Source organism: Etheostoma cragini, chromosome 11 (assembly GCF_013103735.1).
Source record: "Etheostoma cragini isolate CJK2018 chromosome 11, CSU_Ecrag_1.0, whole genome shotgun sequence".
NCBI lineage: Eukaryota > Metazoa > Chordata > Actinopteri > Perciformes > Percidae > Etheostoma > Etheostoma cragini.
The window spans coordinates 14846720-14867489 of NC_048417.1; the positions used below are offsets into that span (position 1 = coordinate 14846720).

Genomic DNA, 20770 nt, shown 5'->3' on the forward strand with positions numbered 1-20770 from the left:
TAAGAAAAGTTTACAGTAGGAATCATTTTTTAAGCATTTTATTACACTATACATTCACTGTAAACTAAATCTATAAAAAATACATTTGTTTCTTTTCATCATCTTCCCTTTGGATTCTGCACATGGAACAAAAAGTCTTAATTCAGTGATGACCTACAGACAGTACAGTGGATGCTACCTGAATGGCACAACAGTGAGAAGAGGTGAAGAATCAATTGAACAGTTGTCATTTGTGCACCATTAATTATTGTAAAATGATAATGTACATTCCAAAAAAGGGCTGAAGCATTTTGATGGAAAGTACTGGAACTAGACACAATTATACACAACAGAAAAATGTGCTAGCAAGCTACCTGTGACTTCCTTGCATAGACTTTCTTTTCGGCTTAAAGTAATACAGTACAACTCCATAGAAACAGTAGTGAGCTTAGCCGCAGGACACGTAAGACTAAAAAAAAAAGTCTTTGGCTGCATGAAATTATTTTTTTTATGAAAAAATAAATATACAGTACAGTGTGCGGAAGTATTTAAATATATACAAAACTTACAAACAAAAAAAACACAGTGTAAAAATTCAAATACATCAACCCAACTAATTCCTGAAAGGAAAATATCACTGATGTTCAACAAATAAAAATAAAAACAAAGTTCAGTGTTTGTGGCTTGAGGTTCTTTAAAAAAATCAGGTTATACCTGACTGCAAAAATCATTTTGAACACAAAGAAATGAGTTAGGAGTAGCTCTCATCATCGACCCAAGTTGTCATCCACTGCTTTTTTTCCAAAGAATCAAGCATAACTTTTCCATCTTTGTACTCAGGCGTTTCTTTTCTTATCCGAACTGCGTGGTAACGAGGGACGCTGTCCTCTTGTTTAGAGCGTTTGAAGAATCCACACTGAGAAGGGAGATTTCACACACATACATTATTAAAAACGGATAAATATGAGAAATATTCATGCACGCTGTAGACAACAAGAGGAAGGATTTGCAGGAATGTTAAGCATGCTTTGCCATTTTTAATGGGATGTTTCAAACTGCCAAGCAGTGAAAGCAGTGATGTCAGCAAAAGCACCTGCAGGGCAGAACATTAACCGCCAAAAAGGAAAATATTAAGCCTGTTGGTAAAAGAAAAATGCATTGATTTCTTGGCAAAATTCAGAGACGCATATTGTATAAATATCATAAACTCTAACATTGTGTCAATTCAGTATTTATTTTGTGTTGCATTTAGGCTTAAAGGTTTTTGTGTTTCCTGTTTCATCAGCTTAGTACAATATGCATCTGATTGAATTTTTCTGCATGAAGTCGGCTGATTTGGCCAGAAAGTGAGTTCATTAGTCACTGCAGTAATCACACTTCATGCTGACAGCTTGTTTTTACCCCTGTTCAGAGTATAAATCAGGCCTCAGCAGAGAGTTTCTCCTTGTCAGAGGGCTGAACATGGATCTCTGCCTTGTGATATGCAGCATCGTATTGGTCTTTTGATGCTCTCTTGAAGAAACCACACTGAGGGGGAGCAAGGTTGTTAAGAGTGGCAAACTGAATCAGTTATAATAAGCTATAGCCATTATGATCAATACACCGGAGAAATGACTATAATTAACATAATAATTTACCTGTAGAGGCCAGTGTTTGTTCTAAATATATTTGGTGTAATAGATAATACTGTAAAATCCCAAATACAACTGTAATTTTTCACATTCAGTGTTGACTAATCTCTTCAATTTTTGATTTCCAATTAATCCCATTAGTTTTTAGTCAAGAAATGTCAAAAACGTATGGTTACCACAGCCTGAAGTGGGGCCTTCAAAATGCTTGTTTTGACAGTCCAAAGATACTGTCTATATAAAGGTATGTACAGTATATATATATATATATATATATATATATAAAGGTATTCACAATAATATGAAACCAAAGAAAACTTAAAATCCTATTACTTTTAAACCTGTAACCAACAAATAAAAACAAGGTGAATTACTTCCTTTTTCAAGTTGTTTATTTATTTAGATGTTTAGTTATTTATATTTTTCATAACTTTTACTCTTCACAGACTACACCTTTTCTGATCTAATGTCCCTATAGGGCTTCATGAAGTTCGTGTTTTTTCTTCATCCTGTATTTATTAATTTTGTTTCATCCTGTATTGCCAAATATGAGTGTCACAAAGGTGTAACGTCCCTGAATCTCACCTTCCAGAGCAGAAACACCATCAAAGCCAAAATCAAGATGCCTGCCAGAACAGCCACCAGTATGATCCACCAGGGAACTCCACTGAGCTGTGCTACTGCACCTTCAGGGGACACTACCACTGTGACCTGCAATAAAACGCCAAAGAAGAAGATGAGAAAGGATCAAGACAATAAACAGTTGATAATTTGTTGATAGCTGTCGAGGTGTTTACATCAGTGTGAGGAGTCCTCAGGATCATGTTTTTAGCCTTTGTATGAAGGACGAGCGAGGCCTTCACAACAATGTGCAAATTTGAAATAGAGGCGTAATCCTGCGTGAAACAAAAACAGCAACTCAGGTAAGACAGTCATGCCAAATCACATGCCAGACAAACAATTAAAATACAATGTGTCACCTCAATAAAGGTTGCGTTCCAGAGACGAGACCTCAGCTTAACTGCTGTACCGTCCATGCCCTGTAGGGGGCACTTGAGCACCACACATTTGGTCTCACTGTCACATGTCTGGAAAGGAAAGCATTCATTACACGTCAAAGCAATCTATACTTTTACAAACAGTGATAGATGAAGTATCCCGACCCTAAAACCACACTGTTGAAATAGGCCTACTTGATTGATTGTTTGATTTGTAAAAAGCACCAGCACGTCGCTTCAACGCATCGTGTAACTCCTGAAAGTAATACCTATCTAGCAAATGTATCAGTCACCTCAACCATCAAGCCCTGATACTCACGGCTTTAAAAAAAAAAATTGTGGTGAATAAAAATAAATTAAAAAAAACACCACTAAATGTTGCGTTAAAATGCGTTGTAAGTTGAGTTACCAAGATTGTCAACGATAATAATATCACTGAAATGCGTTCTATTACTGCGTTACAGCAAAAAGGAACACGTTACTGTAACTGCGTTACTTTTGTAAAGCGTTACTTCCAAAAATGTTAATTATTAACTACTGGTAGTGAATGTTTAACTAATCATTCCTTAATGATTAACCTCAGTATGATGTCCACTTTATCTCCAGTTACTCACAATGCTTAAATCCTCAAATACTAATAGTGAATGCGTAACTAATCATTTGTTAATGATTAACCACCACTCTGTACCAATGGTAGGCTAGTGAATGCTTAACTAATCATTCCTTACTCATTCATTTAACAGTAGCTAATCATTAGTGCTTGAATCACAGTCAGTAGGCTACCAATGGTGGTGAATGCTTAACTTATCATTTGTTAATGATTAACCACCACTCAGTACCAATGGTAGGGAATGCTTGATTCATCATTTGTTACTCATTTATTTAACAGTAACTACTTATTAGTTCTTAAATCACAGTCAATCAGTAACTACTCAGTAACTAACCAAATAATACTTATTCATTCCTCATTTGTTCCTCATTTGTTAATCATTAACTACCTACTTTTTTGTGTACTTTATTGTTAAGTGTTACAAAAAACCTTATATCTTATAAGCTCCTTATTTGTTTTGTGTGCAAAAATCTGAATGTTTAAAGTAACTAGTGGAAGTAGAAAGTGGCATTTAATGAAAATACTACAGAGTACGTATCTAAAATGTGTACAGTACTTGAGTAGATGTACCTTTGTTTTTAAACAAATGTGATGACATTCATGAAGACTCACCAAAACTTTTTTTTTCCCTGACAGGGAGGACATTGTGCCAACAGTTTTTCTTTCTCCAATTTCCCGCTTTGTCCTGGACGCAGAAGTCTCCTGAAAACACATTTCTTCTCATTAACTCAACGTGGAAGTAAGCAGACTTTTGGTCAATGCTCATTTCACTTTAAGTGCATAAAATGGAAAAAATACTACCTGGATGTGTTTGAGAGAATTGATTTCAGACTCGGGAGAGCAAAGGATGTCCTCCGGTCCTGTTGCAGTGACCTTTACCAGGTACAGAAGCCATTTACCGTCTTTGTTCCATTTGGGCCACTGAATGTGAAGTGCGGCCCTGACAGAAGACTTCCACAAGTTGTTTATCTGAAGGAGAAATCAAAAACTCACAATTACATATACTAAGACTATGCATTATATGACAGTAGTGATTTAAAAATCATATATAGAAGCAGGTCCTATGAATACACGTACTCTGAATGTGTAAGTAATCAAACTTCCAATCTCTTCTTCTGTCTTCATGGCACTTTCCCCTTTCACTACACCTCCAAAGGAAACCTGATTAGGGCTGGCTTCCCTGATAAAAACAAGCAAAAATATGTATGCACATACTGTTGGAGTCACTTTATATTTATCTGTAGTCAAACTATAGTTTAACACACTTACCCACTGATCGACAACGGCAATTCAATGATTACTTTAGCCTTCACTTTGACAGGAGCAATATTTTCTTGCACACTTGTTCTAAAAGAAGGAAGAAAACACACCAATAGTTTTATTTATGTTAATGGTAACCTATCTCAACATACAGAAAAAAAGCATGTAGCAGCAGTTCTTACGTTTGGAGCTGCAGGTTGATATCCATCTCTGTGGTGTCGAGAGCCATACCCACAGTGCTCAGGATGATGTAAAATATAGCCTAGTATTAAAAAAAGAAACAGAACACAACATCTCTCACATTTGAAGTACAACAGCTAAGTGGCAGGATGAACATGTAAAACAAGTCCGTACCTTTGAGTCTCTCTTGAAAGGATTCCCCAGCTCACAGTCTGCTTGAGAGCCGTTCTGATTTGCTGTACAGATAATCGGCTTTTCCATCTGAAAAAGAACATATTGTAAATTTGGAACAGCTGGATATCAACTAGAAATCATAACTTAAATTAATATGTCAGAAAATAATTAGGTAACAGTTTTGGCATATTGTTTTAAAACATTCTGAGGATGGCAATGGCTGTCAATTGGATGCAAATATCCTAAAGACGTTGGTGACCCACTTACTTTTCACTACCAGTAGGTCAAAATGTTCATTGATCCAACAATATATTTGATGACATGATACTAAACTTCCGACCAAATCAGTGTTTTTTGCTAAAACTGCAAACATGCATGCACATGCACTGACCGATAAGCCAAAAGTAGTATTTAACATGCTACCGGTCCACATGTTAATGTTGTAAAAAACTTAAAACTTAAAACAATTAAGTACTTAAGGTTGTCATTGACAGATTTGTAAATACTTTGTCTGATAGTTCCTGATTTGAACCAAAACCTTTCCCAATTTAGAGTATTATTTTTGGCAAAGTTCGTAAGGCTGCAACATTTACCAGAAAAGGTATGAACTTGGTTACCATATTGGCACTAATATCAAGAAATAACCAAGCCCAATGCTTAGACTACTAGTGGTAGCCAAGTTGTCTCCATTTGTCTTCAATGCAGTGGTGTAGTCTACGTGATACGCAAGTATATGCAGTATACCCACTAAGAAAACTCCTTGATTTCCATCTCTCCACTTAAAATTGCTGAATGACACGCATCAACATACCTTCCATTATGTTTTTGGTATATTTAGAATTGTCAACTGTGTAATTTACCTTTTCATAGGCTAAATAAAGGTATTTCCATGGTAAATTGGTTCATAAAAGTGAATCAGAATGCAAAAAATGAAGTCTTTGACGCTCAAAATATCCCTGGGGGAGGACGCCCAGACCCCCTTCTATGATATTCCCCATATCTAATATTGACTGTTGACTGAATGTTTCATGTAGTCTTGTGTAATGTGTTTGTAGGCCTACCATATACTGTGCTAACGTTACACAATGTGCACAAACATGCAGCGCTGCATTTGCTTGGGTGTTGGACCATGGTGAAGTTTTTTTTCCTTTCATAAACGGGTATTAAATAACAAAAACAAATGGTTGTTTGATTTTCTTTGTAAAATACAAAATTTTCAAAAAAGTATTTTCCTTTTAATGGTCAAAAAGGGATTTTAAATATGCTTTGATTTTCAATTTCTATTTGAAATAACAAAAAATAAAATCAATAGGAAACAGAAATGTAAAAAGGCCTGTTGTTTTTTTATATTCTGAGACTGGATGTTGTCATTTCCAAGGCAACAGCGCCAGTGTACCAGTGATGCTTTCAGAACGGGCTAAAATTACTCTGGATTCCTACTCTTATGTAATTTTAGACTGAGAGAAAAAAGGCCTGTCATGGGCAGAAATCTCTGTGTGCATATCACAGGAAAGAGGGGGTGCAAGAGGATTTTCTGCAAGAAATGTGAGGAGAATTTGTGCTGAAAATGGCTCAAACTTGATGTTATATATATATATATATATAATTTCCATGTATTGTGACTCACTTTAATACCAAAATGTAGGCCCGCCTATCATTTAACTGGATACACAGGACACATATCTTCATACTGGATTTAAATGCCTTTTCTATTTTCTGTTAATATTTGTATGGAGAATGTATGTTTTGTTTTTAAGTTGGTTGTATAGTATTGGTTGTATTATTGATAGTCAGTAGCAAATAGCAGATAGCAAAGACATGAAGTCTCTGTGGTGTGATGACAGGTTAAGGTTTTTAGATGATGACTGTGTTTGTTTAATTTAATAGGGCTACCATATAACATCATCAGAATCATCAAATATTAACATATATATACAACATATCACATATTTTTTCCCTGGTCTTGTTTACCGTTGTTTGATGTGAGCGGACTCCAGAATATGACAGCGTATCTGGGAAAGTCCCCACCAGCTTTGCTTCGTATGCATCATCTTCATTCATGTTGTTGACTGTCACACGTAGAGCTAAGTCCTTCCTCTCATGATTTAGATGAAACACAGGGCCGTTGTTCTTGCTGCAAATACAGAAAACAAAAAAACTAAAAAATTACTCAATTGCGGGCTACATCCAGCTGACACAGAGCAAATAAACATACATGTAGGTAGAGCATTAGTCATGTTTCTGGTGTATACTTGACTTTTGTGATGTAATGTGCTGGGCAGGTTCCATTCTGTTGACCTGTCTGAGTTTGTTTTCTTACTATGTTTTCATATCAGTGGGTTGTTTGAGCAGTGAGACTCCAGCATATAGCCTACAGAATGTGCGGCCCTAAAACCAAAACAATGTGGTAATGTCTGAAGTTCTACTATGGACTCTTGTCTTGGTTACCTTGTTTCAAGCCATTCTGGTAAAGAAAGCCTGCAGGAAGACTCACCTTGATTTGTGCCAGTTCTCAGTCTCTCTGACTGGCTAACAGCTAGCCAATGAGAGCCTGGCTATCAGCATCCTTTACCCAGCGTAACTGGGCAAGCTTATTTATAGTAATGAGCTCAGGCAACATGACATCAGACTGACCAGCTTTTGTAATTGGCCTGATTTCTCCACTTATTTTATTTCAGTGGCGAGAGCTGACAGAAAAGGTAGCAGTTCATTTACACATTCATGACATGACACTAACACATATGGACCTAAAATATTTCAAAAAAGGCAAGTAAAAACGGTTTTGTGTGGCAGGGCACCTTTAACGGTGGCAAAGCTGGCTGTACAAAAACAAGCAGTTTTTTTAACTTGACACAAAGTGATTTGATTGTTAATATTAAACATATTGTTTAATGCAGATTAAATTAATGCATTTTACCTCATTTTAAGACGGTTATTGGATCACATTTTACTCACATGGGTAATGGGGAGTACTCATCTAGGTTGCTTTGTTTGTAGTATAATTTATACTCCATCTTCAGGTTACTCCGACAAATATGATCACTTCCACATCCCTCTTTTACAAAGTTGACCTGCAGCAACATCAAATAACAAATCCATACACAAACTTTACTCCACTGTGAACCTTTTGTCCTTACCTTAATAATAAGTGTTGTAGTCAGTAATATTTACCTCAATGACGTCTTTGCCCGGTTGAGAGGAGTCTAATATGGGCATGAGTTGAGGAAGGCCGTTCCTCGTCTTCTGTCGCTTAGCACCCGCAATTTCTGCAGACACCTCGATGGGAATGCTGCGCATCTTGTCCTTAATGTTGTCCTGGTCAGAAACAGCCACCACAGTATGAAGCATAACATTAACTTCTACATGGGTTTAATGATACAGCTGCCATAACAACTATCTTGAGACAATTATGGAGAATATCAATTACAATAAATAATATATACAAAACAATTTGAGAATATTATGGCTTTTACCGTCACTGCATACATACTGACTACCCAACATTCATTGCAGCAAATGTAGCAAAAATGATGTTTGTGTGTGTGTCTCTATGAATTATACAATTTTAGATGTAATGTAAGGCTGCAATGATTATTTTTTATTATTGATTCATTAATTGATTGCTCTTTTGGTCTCTAAGTGTCAAAAAATAATGTACGTTATTTCTAAAGAATTATATCCACAGTCAAAACTCAAAGTTATTTAATTCACGATCTCATAAGGAAAAACAATAAATCCTTACAAGCATGGCAGCAGATAGTGTTTGGGATTTTTACTTAAATAAAAAATATCTGACATTAATCATCAATTATTAAAATAGTGGATGATAAATGTTCTCTTGAATAACTAATGGTGTAAAGAAGGACTTGCTATTTATGTTCTGGGTAATGGGGATCAGCCAATCCTTTGTTTAATGAACTAATTGTTTCAGTTTTATAATATGAGCATGAAAAGATTTGAGAATCTGAGAGAAAGGGGAATTGTTTGTTAGTCAAGAAAAAAACTTGCAACTTATTGACAACTAAAGAACACATTGAGATGATATTGATAAATGTTACTTTTCAATTTGAGCAGCACCAACATATTTTGCGAGCAGTATTGGATTATGATTATATCTCTCAGTAAATTCCTCCAACAGTGTCCAGTGCAGTGCAATCCAGTGCAGATTAAGTCATATTGTTCCTGGCTGTTGCTCTCTGAGTGGATTATATCCTGCAAATGTGATTTGGCTATGTGTCAGACATGTTTTACCTTCAGTTTGGCTGTTATTTTGATGCATGTTTTTTGGTTTTGGCCACGGAGGTCCAAGGTGCCGTTAAACTGGTAGTCTGTTTCAATGCGGGATTTGTTCAGGAACGTCACTCTGGCAGGAAGCCCCTGTTTCCTGCGATCTCCATCCGCCTCGAGAGAGTAGCCGACAGCTGCAGTTAAGAGGGAAGCATGTGTAAAAACAACCGAACAAATCATGGATTTGTGAACTTTTTTTTTTTTTTTTTTACCATTTTACTTACTTAGTCTTGGGTTGTAAGATTCAGGGTTTGCTTTGTAGGTGAAGCACGCGTCCACTGCAAAGCTATGGATAGGACATGGATTTTTTATTTGTTTTTTATTTTAATCCTAACAGAGAAATTTTGATCCTGAGGTGTGTTGAAATGTAAGAATAAAAGGAAACCTACCAGATGCTGTTACCACATGTTTTAATAGTAAGGTTAATTTCCTGTGGAGATATTGTGATATCTTTCCTGATACTAATGACTGGCCGTGCCCTGAAAGAAAGGTTGTTACATTAAATTGTGGTTCAAATAAGTACAATTTAGTTTAAATGAACTTTTAATGTGTAATTATTACCTGTAGATCAGAGCGGTGTCGGACAGAGAACCAACAGCCACGTCTGGATAAGAGTTACTGTCCAAGTCCATGTTCCCTGCCAGAGAATATCCAAAGAGTCGCATGTTGTGCTCTTTTCCTGAAAGGATCTGTAATAAAGGAGGAATAATTCAAGAACCGGAACTGACAAATTCTCACATTTCAAAAGGGGTCCCTCAGTGGTTTACAATCCGCATGTGATCTGTTGTTAATATGAAAATATAAATTCTGTCCCCTCTTAGTTGATTAGTCGACTAATCTGTGGTTTTGGTCTTAGTCGACTACGATTTCTTTAGTTGATAAGTACTGTTTTATGCTTATTCATGCTTAATTACTCATTTCCAAGAAACTTATGAGCACATTTTTGGTGAACACAAGACTTAAAGTTTTTTCTTTTGCGGGATTAATTGTGTAGAAACTCAGTTTTACAGATGATTAATTAACTACATTTATATTTTGCTTGTCTAGTCTTAACTACCTCCCAAAGTGCAAAGCTCTGTCGATTAAATCAACTAATCGATTAGTCAACAAAATCACGTAAGTGTTAGTCAACTAAGTATTTCTTTAGACGAGGACAGCCCTAAAAAATATTGATTACATCCACCTAAAAAAAACGATCACAAAACCGACCTGTGCAGGGCTGGTGTTTATTCCTTCTGCAGAACCATGATAAATGTAGACTTTTCCTGCACCGCCGTCATCATAAGGAGCTCCGATGGCAATGTCTGTATGAGAAAGAAACAAGTTTATGTGACACAGACTGATCCGAAAAAAAAGCTACTAAATGACAGCTAAATGACCTTCATATGTGTCTTGATTGATGTCTCCAATGTTTTCCACTGCCAGTCCAAACATAGAGTCCTTGGTCCCGTTTAGACGGACAGGAGTGATTCTTTCCCACCTTCCTGCCTGGTTAATGTAGACGTAAACAGCTCCTCCGATGTCTCTGTCCTTCATGTAGAACTGAGGGGCTCCTACAACTATGTCTTGCCATCTAGATCAGAAAGCATAGGTAAATATTTAACATTGTACAGAATATGACACCAAAACCGAAGGTCCACTGTAAATGGAAGGTTGAAAAGTGTGGTAAATAAGTCTGTATACTTAAAACAGGGTGAAAAAGTTTCCTACCCATCACCGTTCAGGTCAACCACAGCCAGGTCGTATCCAAAAGAGGAGGCGAGTCCTGGCCCGTATAGAGTGTGTTCCACTAAAAGTCTGGCGGAGGCCTCGTTCTCTTTCTTCAGCAGGACCACGGCTCCACTGTGATTGGCTCTGGGTGCTCCAGCCACCACCGTCAGGCCACGACTCCTGGTGATGCTGTGTCCCGAATCGAGGGAGAATCCTAGAGATGTTGTAGGATGTACAGTAAATGTCTGTAAGTTACACTGAAGAACAGGCTTTTTTTCTCCCTAATTTTGAATAGTGAGTGCCCCTGTTTTGTTGTCCCCAGTGCTACCTCCCATTGTTGGACTGGTGAGGGTGTAGACAACTTTTTGTCTACACTCAGCCCTTTCTTTACACCTGCTTCAACACCTGCACACCTCCTCCGTCCTTCTATCTCCATGCAGTTGCCCTGACCAACCAGTAGCTGGAGCTGCTAGTGCAGCAATCAGGACAATATCTTTCTCAGCTTTTACAAACACTGCATATTATGCTTACTGTAGTGTTTCCAAAACGTTTTGTGTCATGCCTGTATTTTATGCCTTTTTTAGACGGACATTAGAGAGATAACAACAAACAAGTTAGAATGAGAAAAGAGGAGTGATATACAACAAATCACACTAATCTAGAAAATAGTAAATTAGTCATTAGTAAAACACTCATGCTAAAATTTGTAAATATTTTATGAGTTTTTTAGACGGACATTAGAGAGATAACAACAAACAAGTTAGAACGAGAAAAGAGGACAAATCACACTAGAAAAAAGTTAATTAGTAATTAGTAAAACGCTCATGCTCAAATTTGTAAGCAATGCTATGACCTCAAGGGAAAGTAACTACAGTACATCTTTGTACCAACAGGATACAAGTGATCCACAAATATAGATACATCTGTTTTGTGGGTAGACACCCACCAAGGTAGCTGTTGGCAGGTACAGGCACAAACTCTGGGTTGAAGAGATGGTTGTCTCTAACTTCATATGGGCCGTCATCATACACTCCCATCTCTAGCAAAGTGTTGTTCTTTTGCTCCACTCGTACAATGCCTGCAGAAATGTTTATTTTAGAATATAAAGGTACGAACACTGCATTGCTTAGTTTGACAGAATGAGAAACGTGGTTCTACCAGTAAATTGTTGTGTGTGTGTTTGTGTGTGTGTGTGTGTGTGTGTGTGTGTGTGTGTGTGTGTGTGTGTGTGTGTGTGTGTGTGTGTGTGTGTGTGTGTGTGTGTGTGTGTGTGTGTGGGTCGTTAGTTACTGACCTTTCCAGTTGTAAGCTCCTGGTGCTCCAAACACCACATAATGGTAGTCCTTGGTGAAGGTGGCAGCCAAACCCTGCTGGCAAGATCCAAACATCTCATGACCTCTGGCTCTGCCCTCGCAGAATTTCCAGTTACCTCCATCCTCATCAGAGGACGAGTCAATGGACAGGTCCTGACTCAGGACATAACAGCGCCCAATGATGTCCCGGGACTCTTGAGGGGTGTTCACAAACAAGCGCCTCTGATAGCGGTGAGCACAAGTCTGGATTTACAAAACACAGCTGTGTGTAAATTCATGACTTAATAACAGATAGGACTACACCAGGACTGGAGGTTACTGGAAACAATGGTTCAGACTCTCAGTTTGACTCACCACAATCTTTCCCCCAGGTCCCTGGCTCTGAACCGTCACCCCCATCCACTGATTCTCCTTGTTCTCAACAAGTACGTCCTCTTTCAGAATTTAGCAAAGACAAATATGTGAGCATTCATGTTCATTCTTGACCTTTGGATGGACACATCACAGTAAATGCAGACAGATAACTCACCTTTACTATCAAATTCAATGCGCTCACAATGATTGGACTGTGTGATTTCACACTTATAAAGGCCTCCTGTAATGTTCGCTGTCTGTTTTCCCAAAGCTCTTGCTCTGGGTGCACCAATCAACAGCCTGAAGAAAAAGAAAAGAAAAAAATATAATCAAACTGTTATATTCTGAAGCATTACAAGATATAGTAGTTTATATTTAGTTTAGGAGCACTGAGATTTATTTAGAAGTACTGAGATTTAAATTTGACTTGCAACCTGTCATAACCTCCATAAGCTACACCTTCAGTAAGACATTTTCTACATTTCTAAGCTGTTGGATTTAGTAAATGTATGTGAGTAAGTTTAACAGTGACTGTGACATTGGTGACATTTCTTGTATTAAAAAAAGGAAAGAAGAAAAGCAAAGTTTAGAAAACAGCCCATTGACAGTAAAAGCTAACATTTGTTCCAGATTAACATTTTCTCCTATTAAATTGCACGTACTTGCGCTGCAATTATCTCTAAAACTATGATTGTACATAAAATGTATATATAATTTTGAAACAGTTGGTTAACAGAATTACCTGCGTGTCACAACTCCATACTACCTACCAATTCTAAGCAAGTTTTTTGTGTACTAGTATAGTAGTGTTCACAGTGTTGTTTGACACTGCATGTTGAACGCATTTATAATTTCAAGATGTTTCTTGTTCATTTCCAGATGATTTTTGCTAACAATATCTGCTAAAACAGTATGACAATATGCAGTATGTTGTTTATAGAATAAATTTCAGAAGGACAGCAAAGAGTCACACCGGCTCAGTGCAGCTAAATGCTAACGTCAGGCTCACTGTGACAATGCTAACAGGCTCATGTTTAGCAGGTATAATATTCACCATTTTATTCTAGTGTGTTAGTATGCTAAACAGGATAATGTCCTGCACAAAATCTACGTTGAAAGAAAAGATTTTAGAAATGATTCTGACTTTCGGGTGTCACCTCTGCTACTCAGCTACTGTCAACTTAATGACATTAAGCTGGAATGGAGATTTAGCATGTTTAGCCTTTGGAAATTTGATTGCGTACAAAAGAGCTGTTGTATTGTGTGGAAAAAACAAAACTTCGGTACAGGACAGTAGACTATTATACTATCATTCTGCGGAGAACAAAGAAGCAGTGAGGCAGACTATTTCAACCATGTTTAGTTCAATGAAGGCTCATTGACAACATCCTTTCCTGCTAAATCCAGAGTCTCAACAATGTGTTTCAAGGGCGACATAAGCTACTGGGACGGTCAACACTTTACTTTTACATATCGACAGTACTATAAAGTCACAAATCAAAGAAATTGCAGTTGTGCTTTCTCTTTGGGTATTACCACATGCATTTGTTACTTCAAATGAACATAACTGGGGACAACTGGGACATAATTGAGACCTGTACCCATAGATTTGTAAGTTTTAAAATAAGCGTTGCATCTCAACAACTCTGAAATGTGGTGTCAACTTGCTGACAGCATTTGTAAGCTTTTACAACTGTCCAACAACTTGCAAGCTGAGGCAGACAGAGAAATCCAAAACTGGTCACACTCTCTGGCAGACTACATAGAATAGACAAACTGAGAAATCAACAGAGAAGCAAATTTCCTTCAAAGAATAAAAGTCCATTAATCTTGGTGATGAAGTAATATCATTTTATAGAAGACAACATTTCTTAGGTCACAACTTTATTCATAGTTTTGTAGTTAACCTCTGAGTTGCTACATCTTGTCAATCTTGTCAGCAATTGACGGTTAGCTAATCGCCTCATAGTTACACTATGGAGAAAAGTTTGTCACTTTTATATCACTGGCCCCTTTTATTTTAGACAGAAAAAAACCAAAAGCAGGCTTCCAATGTTCAGCTGGTGGCTGAAATTATCAGCTGTAGCCATTTAAGTAATTTAGCTTTGAGTAGGTGTAAAATGTTCTCTCTAGAAGACTTTTTTATGTTTTCTGCTCACTTTGTTTTGAATAAACATGACAGTGACATACTGAACCTGCATAGCGGCACTCCATGAATATAATGATTATGATTATTATTATTATTATTATTATTTTGAATTGAAGAAACTTTGTGTCATGACTGTGTGTGCGTGTGTGTGTGTGTGTGTATGTGTGTGTGTGTGTGTGTGTGCCCTAAATATTAACACACATATGACCTGACAACCTTGACGTGACTCACAATGTTCTTTTAGGGACTTTGAGATTCAGCTTGATTTGGTATTGCACCAAAAGACTGAAAACTGACATCCCACTAATGGATCCGTAAGGACTTGCCTAACAAGGCTAAGTATGATTTGTCATACAAAAGTATAATATAATTTGTATGATTGCCAAATCTACTGAAATAAGAGTTTTTATCTTTGTATGAAATATAACTGAACATTACTTGTATCACAATGGGTAAGCTGCACCATCACGTGCGAGTTGACCAACCTTCTTATTGTGTAGGACTTTTCTCAAAGGACAGAGAGGAAATCCTCTCCAACCCTTTTCTCCTCCCTGCGACTCTGCAGTTCCCTCGGTAACCTATTGATCTGTGGGACGGCCCTGTGGCTCTTCATTTGTTAAACAAGGACTCTCCTGAGGAGGTCTGATGTTAGACTGAAGACCAAACTGCAAACCCTCTTCTCAAACAAAGCCCAGTGAAATGCAAATACAAACAAGAGTCTTTACAAAGTTTGATTCAGTTTGAAATTTCAGCTTCTGAGCCATGGTAGTTTAGTTTAGTGCTACAAGAATTGCAGAACATTGACAACGTTGTTTTATAAATCTCATATTTTCCAAAATCAATTCCAAAAAGTTATAAAACTGCGATCTTGATCCACCCCTGTTTACAATTTAACTTTTAAATAACTTTTCTTTTTCTAATGTCTTTAATTCTCATTTTATTTTAAAAGCCGACTGCATCACAAACACTCCTACTTTCTTCTGTGAGTTACTCTTTTCACTGCAGCCTCTATATTTACTTTAGGCCTGTGGTGATGAGCAATGTGCTATAGGGGCCAAAAAAATGTGTGGTACTGCCAATTTGTTTTGTTTTGTCATGGTTCCTTTGTGCAATAAACATTACACTTCGTAAGAAAACAATTGTGGCAGAGAATCCTGATATCAATTCTAAGTTAAAAAATCATTATTCATATTTTTCCCAGAATAATGCAGGCCTATTTCCAACACACCACTACAAACTACAGCCAGAGAAAGACCTTAGAGTTGAACAAAGACATTACATAAGATTGCTTTAGATTTAGATTAACAACAAATAATGGATTAGTGGACAGAATATTTTTTGGTTTTGACTGTTGGTCGCTGTCAAAATAGATAGCCTTTGACTGTGGGAAATTTCAACAGGATCAATCAGCATCTTTAATGAAAATAATTGTTAGCTGCAGACTTATTTAGATTTTACAGGTGTGTATGCAGGAACAGACCACATTTATGAAGAGACAGGTGAAGGAAAACACCTCCAACATAACTGCCGAGCTACTCTGGAAAGTGACAGTTGTAGAATTTAGCAAGTAACTGAGGGCTAACATTGACATTAACATGCAACACGCCCATCTAGCTGACACTAGTTCTTCAGTTTGGAAAAAGGCAAAATTGTGGAATTTATTTCTCACTTTTGGCAGCAGAAATTGAGGCAATTTTTGTTAGAGATTCTTATATAGACTCCTAGAATGTAGATAAGTCAGGAACATCATACTCAAAGCAAAGTACAAAACAAACCGTCTTGCCAATAGCAAGATTCAATTAAGGCTGCAGGCCGTATTCTTTACACTACAACTGCTACAGAGCCTGAATCCAGTATCAGCCAGGGTACAGTGTGAAACCACGTCCCATCATGCAGCGTGTCTTTCAGTGCAGTGTGAGTTTACATAGTGATCTCACTGGTGTTTGTTAACAGATGTGGTCCAGTGCTCTTACAGCTGTGCACTCAAAGCTACAAGAACTGCTGCAGCTGTTCTAACTTACAGTTTACACACACAGACTTCAAAACTAGCACCATCTACTAGCCAAATGCCGGTAAAGTATGAAACTGGCTGGTAAATTTGCTTTACTCACTAGCCTTAAAAACAATGGTAATGCATTGAGTGGCTCTTAAATATGAACATTCACTAGCCATTTGGCTTGTGAACAAATTAGTAACTTTTGAACCCTGCACACATACACTTTGATGGCGCTGACCTGTGATTGCCTGGGTACACATCATAGAAAAAATCATAACTATTAACCACAGATAGAGCTCAACTTTAATTAAAGAATAAAGTTTAAAACAAAGACTAAGTCCCGTCTTAACTGTTTTTTTCTGTTTAAGCTACACAATCTCTTTCGAACTTCAGTGTGAAGTTTGACTGGAATGTCTTGACTGATGATTCACTGATGTGTTCAATCTATCGAGTTACATGTGCACAGATGGTCGTGCATGTCCAGTCAAATATCCTTTTTCTCTGGTTTCATTCAGAGGATGTTATATCCACATCATTAACCCAACACATTATTCATACAAGAGACACCCAGTCTCCTCTTTGCAAAAAGCCACATTATGTTCTTCCTCATGTTGAAACATGGATCTCCTTGTTTTTTCCTGTTATCACAAAACCACTGCAAGAAGGAAACCATAATAACAAAATTAACAATGTGAGAAGTTATGCTTTCAATGAATGAACCCATTTGAGGAACAACATGAGGTGCATAAATGGTTGTAAGGAATATGAATAACAAATCACTTTAATCACCAGACGATTTGTTTTTTAATACAGTAAAGAGGGGAAGGTTTGTCTTTCAGCTCTGAAGGGATGAAAGGCCAGTTGAGGTTTGACATTAGAGAAATGTAATCTAATTAGTCACACCAAACATGTTCTGCAGTTAAAAAGGACTCCTTTCTTTACATTTGAGTTATTATAATTACAAAAATGTATGCAGTGACAGCCAGTTGAGTTTTACAGCTGCTAGTGATCATCAGAAAGAAAAGTTGTTTAAGAACAAAAGAGATAGAGGCAAAGTGTGTGACACATTGTTGGTTTCAACGTGCCTCACCTCTTTAAGTTAGGCAGGGCTGTTCATTACCTACTTCTGTGTGCTCTACTGAGCTTTCACTTAACTCGTCTGGTTGATAATCTCCGGGTCACTTGAGGATTTGGAGCTAATATGGCCGAGCAGGGGGAGCTGCTGTCCGTTGCAATAGCATGTAGAGTGTTACTATACAGTAACAGACTGTGAACCAGGATGTGAAAGAAAAACAACGTGGAGAATTATAACTAGGCTGCAACTAAAGATTGAATTCTGTTTAAGCATTTAATTGTCAGAAAAGCTGAAGCAATTAGTTCATTATTTATCAGTCAGAGAATTGTTTACTAATCTTCAGTTAGGGTCAGAACCAGCTATTTGTTGGGGCCTTTTACTTGATAAACTATTAGCAAATCTGTTGCAGATGTAATTCTTTTAATCGAATAATTACTGGTTCCTTCAATCACTTTTAAATGTTAAGCTAACCTAAGCAAATACCTAAAATAACTAACTGAATAGCGTTTCTGTTGTCAGTTCTGTTCTAATCTTCACTCTTACTGGCTGAAAACCCAAATCAGGCCAGTGTCACATTTTGAGCCTCTGTTTGCCCAACAAATATGACTTTCACGGTCTTGTCAACTCTGACAAATGTGAAAGTGACTATTTTTACGATGCAAGCTTCTTTGTGCACAAAAGAATCCTGGTGGAAAAAAATACATTTCAAAGGCAGCTTCCAGTTTTGCATGACCAGTACATTACACACTGGGCTGCCTTTGCACAATAGTCAAAACACTAGTTAGATAACATTCCACAAATTAAGCCTAATCTGTGTGATCTTTGGGAAATATATAAATCCTGTTATCAGGGCTTCTTAGCCATGCTTTGTGCTGCTGCAGGGCCTCTGTGCCCGCTAACCAGTGGATGACAAAGTAGCTCCCTTGCATGCAGCCTCATGCTGGTTGCAGGCTTGGACATGCCACCGCTTCTCCTCATTTACCCCCGTTATACTCTGGTGGCAGGTTGACCAGGCCCACTACACTACACTGATGTCTTTCCTGCCCCCTCAGGGCTGGCCAAAGGAAATTATTTACTGTTGTTTATACATAGCATAACCAGGATTCCTTGAAATGCTGCTTTACCATTTAACCGCCTTTTACTATTATTTCCCCACAAGCTTCATTTGTAGGCTGCATATATTAATGTCAACAGGAAATGTGCAAACACCATTAGTGGGAAATCACTGATATTTACAGGTTTGTATGCAACACTTGCACAGAATACTTTAAAAAGATTGTGACCCCCAAAAACAAGTTTAACCATCTATCTCGAGCTAAACCTAACCATCATTAACATTTTAATAACATGTCAGAGAATAGTGAGCCCATGGTTCAAACTGACAAGTCTTCCCAATATTCCAAAGATGTTCAATTTAAAATAAGCAACGCAGCAGATCCTCACAAGCTACCCAGAGAATCAATTGTTGTCTTAACAACTTGCCTAAAAGATCAGTTGATTATCAAAATAGTATAGGCTTTAATAACTGATTAATCGACCAACTGTTCCAACTATCCTCTTAGTGCTCCTTCAGCGGACCTACAGGCACATTTGCATCACAGTTAAAACCATTGTTTATTCACTTGTTGTGTTAAGGCTTCTTCCCATTTCATATTCAAAGCACCACAGGGATACTTCTATTGAAAAGTAGAACAAAACACGACAAGAAACACTACGGGTTTTGGTACAGTTACAGTAACGTTTATAGCAATGCCTGATCTCGCAACCAGTGATACTTAATAGTCTTGAAAAAGCATAATCCCTAAATGACCAAGACGTTTCCTGCCCGGGATACCCTTCTTGTAGATAAAGGAAAAGTTAAGTTTGACTTCTGTCAGTAGGACTATCTATTTAAACGGAACCTGTCCCGTCAGGTGCGCTTTTAAACAACAAACACAGGCAGATGAAAGCAAACGGAGCAGTAGAGATGTTGACCTACAGTTAAACACAAAACTCACATTCTTTCATCCGGGTTGAGTTGCCTGTGCATGGCGAGAGAAAACCCGAACAGACTCCCCGGCTCTCCGTCTTTTCTGATGACATGACTGGTGTCAAGGTTGAAGGCGAGCACCAAAGTTGGCTCCAAGAAATAGGAATAAAATAAAAGTGCTACATAAACGGCAGAGGCTCCTCCATGCAGCAGTAGCAGCATTGCAGCGGTGTCCAGTAGTCCAAAATTCAGAGCCGCTGACCCCGCTGTTCCGCTGCGCTCAGCCCGGTGCCGTTTGACTGAAGGCTGAAGCTGCTTGTGTTCCCCGCCGGGCTCTGCGCTGCGGCTCCAAAGCGCCCCCTCCGGTTACCAGGACTACTGCTGAGGGGAGTCGCCCAACAGTGTATGGCCGCAGCCTGGTAGGGGCTTTGGGTAGAGGTAGAGGACAGTCCGTTTTTTTTCTCGTCAGAGATGGTTGAGAAACACTGCAGCAACTATTGATAAAATGAATATCACCAAAAACGGTGCTTATGCTCCTGATGTATGAACATTTTAATAATTTGACAAGTTTTCTCCTTTTCCTTTCAAATGGCTTATTTAAAGTGTTAAAAACACAATGATAATTCCATCAGAACCATGTGTATTTTTCACTTTGAGTAGATTGTGTGGTTCTATACATAAGAAAGGGCTATGGTATTCCATACATATATCTTGCAGGTAATATAAGAAAACAAATGACAGTCAAGTCAACCCTAATTAGGTTTGTTTTGCTATTTCAGTTGGATGGAAGCAGACAAACAGCAAGTGTTTCAGTCAGCTGGACAAATAAACCTCTCAGATTCAGCGAGACTTGGGGACAAGCTGCTGTTGGTCACTAAACGGCTTCTTTGGAAGGGTTGGAATGCCAATCACTAGCAGGATTTTGTTTACAACCCTGATTTACATGTGTGACTACTTGGACAAGGAAAATGTATTCTGGTTTGGGGGTTGGTCATCATAAAATATTAATGCACACTCAATAATAACACCTGCTTAGGACCATGTTCATAAATAAGTAAGAACTATACAGAAAAGGTGTTGTGGTTCTG

General features: G+C 37.8%; 1 protein-coding gene across 2 annotated transcripts; it reads right to left on the reverse strand.

The window, feature by feature from the left end:
• Positions 1 to 53: 53 nt before the first annotated feature.
• On the reverse strand, positions 54 to 20023 carry itga6a (integrin, alpha 6a). 2 transcript variants are annotated; one of them, XM_034885020.1, is made up of 26 exons: positions 19711 to 20023; positions 12669 to 12793; positions 12494 to 12573; positions 12121 to 12382; positions 11773 to 11904; positions 10827 to 11040; positions 10496 to 10689; positions 10326 to 10420; positions 9678 to 9805; positions 9506 to 9595; positions 9341 to 9402; positions 9081 to 9250; positions 8001 to 8144; positions 7785 to 7900; positions 6801 to 6963; positions 4830 to 4916; positions 4658 to 4737; positions 4485 to 4562; positions 4293 to 4395; positions 4017 to 4184; positions 3828 to 3917; positions 2588 to 2695; positions 2405 to 2503; positions 2193 to 2318; positions 1381 to 1506; positions 876 to 895 (listed from the first exon to the last, which is right to left on the reverse strand). In XM_034885020.1, the coding sequence occupies exons 1-25, from the start codon at positions 19902 to 19904 to the stop codon at positions 1399 to 1401; spliced, it is 3216 nt and encodes a 1071-aa protein (XP_034740911.1). In that variant the 5' UTR covers positions 19905 to 20023; the 3' UTR covers positions 876 to 895; positions 1381 to 1398. The 2 variants fall into 2 exon arrangements, with proteins under 2 accessions (XP_034740910.1, XP_034740911.1); XM_034885019.1 differs by lacking the exon at positions 1381 to 1506 and having other exon boundaries at positions 54 to 895.
• Between the last annotated feature and the right edge of the window lie 747 nt (positions 20024 to 20770).